Source organism: Helianthus annuus, chromosome 4 (genome assembly GCF_002127325.2).
Source record: "Helianthus annuus cultivar XRQ/B chromosome 4, HanXRQr2.0-SUNRISE, whole genome shotgun sequence".
NCBI lineage: Eukaryota > Viridiplantae > Streptophyta > Magnoliopsida > Asterales > Asteraceae > Helianthus > Helianthus annuus.
The window spans coordinates 13,505,273-13,511,390 of NC_035436.2; the positions used below are offsets into that span (position 1 = coordinate 13,505,273).

A 6,118-nucleotide genomic window follows, 5' to 3' on the forward strand; every position below is an offset into this window, starting at 1 on the left:
TTAGAGAGCATTCTGCCCAGAACTCACACACACACTTAGAGAGTTTATAGAACACTTCTGTAAACATTGAGCTTGTAACCGAACCTTCATTTGCATTAATACGACTAGTGTTAATCGGTGAATCTTTGTGTGTTTGTTTCTCTACTTGCTACTAACTCGGTTTGCTTGCTAGCTTGGATTCCGCACTCGCTAGTAGGTTTGTATAACAAGGTTTAGGTTCGTAATCCTCCGCGAAAAAGGGACCTACAATTGGTATCAGAGCCATGGTGCCCGATTTAGTAAAACTAACCGTTTACTAAGTCACATGTACTCTAGATCTGTGATTTTTGTGGGTTTTTGTTCAAGATGTAAAAAAAAAGGTGAAAATGAGAAAAACCCAGATCTGGACCCGGATATCCAGATCTGTGCTAAACCGGGTGTTGGGTTTTATGTTTTTCTCTAAAATACTCAAGTTTTCTTCATCAAAACAACGTGTACAAGTGTTTTCGGTCAGATCTGCAGATGAACAGTCCTCCGTGTTCTTGATGTTCTTGACAGCTTCAAATTTCGAAAGATGCTGTTTGTCCTTCAAATTTAGTAAAACTAACCGTTTACTAAGTCACATGTGCTCTAGATCTGTGATTTTTGTGGGTTTTTGTTCAAGATGTAAAAAAAAAGGTGAAAATGAGAAAAACCCAGATCTGGACCCGGATATCCAGATCTGTGCTAAACCGGGTGTTGGGTTTTATGTTTTTCTCTAAAATACTCAAGTTTTCTTCATCAAAACAACGTGTACAAGTGTTTTCGGTCAGATCTGCAGATGAACAGTCCTCCGTGTTCTTGATGTTCTTGACAGCTTCAAATTTCGAAAGATGCTGTTTGTCCTCGAAAGATTGAACAGTTTTTCGAAGGATGAAACAAAATTCAAAATTCAAATTTTCATGCTTCGAAATGTGCGAAAGTTGGTCACCTACCACATCAACTTTTCTGACACCTGTCGTACTTTCTGTCCTTGTGTCAGGACCATCGAAGGATAACTTTCGACCTCGAAAGATCATCCTTCGATCAAGGAGATTCGAAAGATGAACAGGTGTGCTCGAAAGATCATCAGTTCTTCGAAGGATCAAAAAGACTTCGAAGGATCAATTCTGAAGTGTACGAAGGATCAGCCATGTCCAACTTCGAAAGGTGTTCGAAAGATCTGTGACATGTGCTCGAAAGATGCTCGAAAGATATGTGACATGTGCTCGAAAGACTTCGAAAGATCATCTTTCGAAGCTGTCTTGGTGTTTATCTTTCGGTTGATGCAGGTGTTTCGAAGGATCCAGATGTTGTGGAATTTTATGAACTCAGACAGTGTGTTGGGGTTAATCATTTAATTCACTTGGAGTCGGGTCGGGTGTTCGCAAGGATTATTCATACCGGGCTTCAAAGTTTCAACATCAAAATTCGTACGGGATTTGGGAACACGCGGGGTGATGCAGCATGATGAACACAAGAGATGATGAAGACTTGATGTTTGAAAATGTGGGGTAGTCACGGTTACCGATGCAATGACAAACATGGTAACGTGACTATTATGGGCCAAACACAACAGTTCCGCTTGGTGGAGGGAATTGGTGAATATTTGACGACAGTTTCTTTGAAGTGGAAAGAATCTGTTAAGGTTTAGAGATTTTGCCAAAGAAATGGGGGGATAAAAATTTTTTCATTTGTTGAATTTCTTCGGTAAAATTCTAAACGCAATCACAGGTGGTAGAGTTTATGATCTTCTGGTGATTCAAACGGTTCAGCGTGGAATGTTTTGCACAAACACTTGAAGATCAAGACTTGATGCAGTTGTTTAAGAATGGAACCTTTATCATATGCCGGTTGGAGTTTTGGAAGATCAGCGGAAGATCGGTCAATTGATCCTTTTGAGGAAATTGCACAACACTCAACACGGATACGCGTACTTTGAGGGGGAAATCTTATACAATGAGCATCAGGATGCTACTTACCTGGATCATCGGTCAAGGGGGAATTTGTCTACACAGAGAAGATGAATACTTGGCTGAAGATTGATTGCAATTGCATTTTCAGCATTCGACAGCAACGGACAAGGGGGAATTTGTTGATGCAGATTTTGTGTCCGATGCTTGTCGAATAGATTAGTTTTATTTTATGCTGAATTTGTAATAGTTAGTGAAACGGTCAAGCGAACGTGTATAGACCCGCTCGTTTGAAGTGGTCAAACGAGAGGGTTGTTGGTTTGACTGTGTGTGTGTGTTGCTAGACAAAGTTGCTGTGTTGTTATTGGTGTCGAAGGATAAGGCATCGAAGGATTATGAATATCCTTCGATGAGCTCGAAAGATACCCATCGAAGGATGGACCTCGAAGGATATCGAAGGATATCATTCGAGGTATGTGAGTATCTTTCGAAGACTGTCTGATCGAAGGATGATGTTTCGACCAGTCAGTCTGATCCTTCGACCTGCAGTGTTTGTTTTGGTATAAATACCAACACTTTGTCATTTGCAACACAAGAGTGAGAGCACAAGTGTGTGCTAGAGAGAGAATGGAGGTCTGAGACCTCACCGGGAGAAATCACCACTTGGTTTCTCCCCGGATGTATACTTCTTTGGTATTAGTTCGGTTGTCATGTAACCGGGCCGACTTGTAATGTTTACTACCGGATTAATACAAAGTTTGTTATGTTTATCCTCTCTTATCTCTTCCATCTTTGAACATGAACACGAAAATCACGGGTTGGATCCCGAAACAGGGACCTACACAAGTTTATTTATGCCAAGGCGGGAGCCACAGTATCCGACGTACTTGACCCACCCGACGTACCTTTACTTGTCCATTCGTTTTTTGATCTTAATAACGCCATTTGCTATGACGGTCACACGTTGCCTCTGTTATCCATTCAGGTACAAACGGAATGTTCGGTAATTATGATTGATATATATACAATGTAGATATTTATATAATCTACCGTCTACTATGACTAATTACAATGTGTCTAATAATACAGGTGACTGAACTTGTGGATGGAATATTCATCGGTTGCTCTTTCAACCACATGGTGACCGACGGGACCTCTTTATGGCATTTCATGGCTGCTTGGAGTGAAATATTTAGATCCGGAGGACAATCAGTTTCTCGTCCTCCGGTATTCAAGCGATGGGTGCTGGATGGATATGATCCAATAATCAATCTCCCCTACAACCATCAAGATCAGTTTATTGAACGATTTGAAAATCAAACCTTTAAAGAGCGATTCTTCAGTTTCTCCTCAACGGCCATCTCCAAACTCAAAGCAACAGCAAATTCTGAATGCAATACACGAAAGATTTCAAGTTTACAAGCCGTGATCGCGCTTTTATGGAGGTGCATCACCCGTGCGCGATGTCTACCACATGATTGTGAAATCACTTGCTCGTTGATGTTTTCTACACGGGCAAGGTTAAACCCGCCTTTGTCAGATGGTTATTTTGGTAACCCAGTTCACATTGTGGGAGGCAAAGCAACTGTGGGGGATTTGTTGGCTCATGGTCTCGGTTGGGCGGCTTTCCGACTACACGAAGCCGTGATAAACCACGATGATAAAGCAATCAAGGAAGAGGTTGAGTCATGGATAAAATGTCCAGTGATATATAAACGGATTCATCTGTTTGGTGCAAACCTTGTGCGAGCTGCGAGCTCACCGAGATTTGACATGTATGGGTGTGAATTTGGATTGGGTAAAGCGCTTGCGGTTAGAAGTGGGTGCACCAACAAATGCGATGGGAAGATAACAATGCATCCGGGCCGAGAGGGTGGCGGTAGCATGGACGTAGAAGTTTGCCTTTTGCCGGAATATATGAAAAATATTCAATCCGACCAGGAGCTCATGAGTTATCTAATGATAGACTAAGAGATGAGTCTGCTTCTGTTGGATCTGGTTTAGGATCGGTCCATGATGGGCGCTAAACCCGCGTTAACGGGTCAGTCACATTGTTAAGTGAATGTGTCTTGTTTGTTTCGGTATTTTCTGTTTTTCATTGGATTGGTCTATTGAGTCTGTAAGCTATTTATGGCTCTTCCTTTATTGAATGAGATATCACTGTTTTGAGAGTCTATTCATACTTCTTGCGTTCTTTTAGTTTGGTTACTAGAAGCCAAAAAGAGGAACAAAATAATGGCATCCTACATCCATATGTATAACTTGACTCATAAGGTCAATATAACTAAATTCTAACTAAAGTTTCCATATGATTTTTATAACTTTAAAAACATTTAATATACCTTTAGCAATGTTTGTGGTAAATGCAAATTCTAAGCAGGGGCGGACCTAAGGCTTAAGCTGGGTGGGCGGCCGCACCCCTTGAATTTTTTCTTTTTAATGTTAAACATACGTGAAAATCTCAAGCGCCCCTCATGAAATTTTGACTCCGCACCCATGAAATTGCTAATGGAAGAGCAGTTGAAGCAAATTTTAATTAAAATAAAAGAAAAAATCATGAAAACAGGGCTCATCGGAAAAGGTTACCGACATACAAGGATTGGTGTATTTTTTTGCCTTTTGGAGAAGATGAAGTATTTAAGTAGGGGTGTTTGTATAATTACACATATCCACTAAAATGTTTGTTCCAGTTGGTGACACATGCACCTTTTTCTTTTCAAAATTGACTAGTTTTTTGGGAAGGCAATTTTTAACATACAATAATTAGTTAATTTATATTAACTATGTTGAATGACGGTTTGCTAGCTTTTCTAACTGTGTCTTTTTTCCTATATTCAAATCCTTAATAATTTGATTTTGTCCCCTTATATGAGTTATACCCTTTGACTCATCATGTAAACTTATTATCATAATTCTTTTATAGCATAAATATACAGAAATTTTAATTTGAATAGCATAAATATACAAAAACAAAAGATATAAACACAGTGTTCATGTTTTGTTCATTTATTTTGATGTTATAAATTAATTTATATAAATAATTTTATACCAAATATTTTAAAGAGATAAAAGAACATGATTTAATAAATAAGTTTCAGTATTGTTTTAGTTTTTAAAATGCGCAATAGAAATACCAAAGTCAAAAAAAAAAGACCAAAACAAAGGATTTATCACAGAGAAGGAAATCACCGTATGAATTTTTCTATTTAATTTGAAATACTTAATGATAATAATAAAATAATATTTTATTTCACCTAGCTTATTACTCTGTCTTATTAAAATTTTATTAGATTAATGCTTGATAGAAACACATAGATTACATAATGGTTGGGTTTTAAAAATATAGAAATCCGTAGAAGCAATTGTATAGATATTGTATTTCTTATGGATTTAGAATGATGATTAACGTATTTTATAGTGTATTTAAAATTCAATTTGGTGTTATCTTTTAATTATATGACCTGATCTGACCCAACCCGAATCTCACCATTTTTATGTGTAGCATAAACAACTAAACCTTAAATATTTTCGCCCCCCATGTAAAAAATTTCTGGATCCGTCATTGATTCTAAATTTGACATCCAACCCTTCCGGGATCTCTAAGCTTGTCACCTATAAAACCATAAATACTTCACAAAGTTTCACACCCGATCCTCCTGGATCTTTAAGCTTGTCACCTACAAAACTGTAAATACTTCAAGTACAAATCACACCAGAGAAAAATATAGTTCAGTAAGATTAAAACATTAGGATTAGAATCAAATACAAAGGATCCTTATTGTAAGAAGTGTAAGAAGGATTTATAAAGTGACAAGTGTCCAATAACCTAAAAAAACCCACTACAAAAAAAAAATTAAACATCCACCACCACCAAAAATCTAAACCCCCACCCCCCTCATCACCCACCCCAATTTTTTTTTTTTTTACCGGGGGGTGGGGGTTTAGGTTTTTGGGTGGTGGTGGGGGTGGGTGTGGGTGTGGGGGGTAGGTTTTTTTTTAGGTTTTTGGGGGTGGAGGTGAGGGGGTTAGGTTTTAGGTTTTTGGGGGTTTTTTTGGTGAGGTATAGTTTTTTGTTTTTTGTTTTTGCCCGAGGGGTGGGGGGGGGGGCGGTTAGGTTTTTGGGTGGCGGTGGGGTGGGGGTGGGTGTTTAGGTTTTGGGTGGTGATGTAGTGGGTTTAGTTTAGGTTATTGGACACTTGTCACTCTAT

At 38.6% G+C, this 6,118-nt stretch overlaps 1 protein-coding gene across 1 annotated transcript; it reads left to right on the forward strand.

Annotated features, from left to right (window-relative positions):
- Positions 1-2,759: 2,759 nt before the first annotated feature.
- On the forward strand, positions 2,760-4,032 carry LOC110877460 (uncharacterized acetyltransferase At3g50280). The gene is made up of 2 exons (XM_022125609.2): positions 2,760-2,895; positions 3,000-4,032. The coding sequence occupies exon 2, from the start codon at positions 3,048-3,050 to the stop codon at positions 3,879-3,881; it is 834 nt and encodes a 277-aa protein (XP_021981301.2). The 5' UTR covers positions 2,760-2,895; positions 3,000-3,047; the 3' UTR covers positions 3,882-4,032.
- The last annotated feature ends 2,086 nt before the right edge of the window (positions 4,033-6,118 follow it).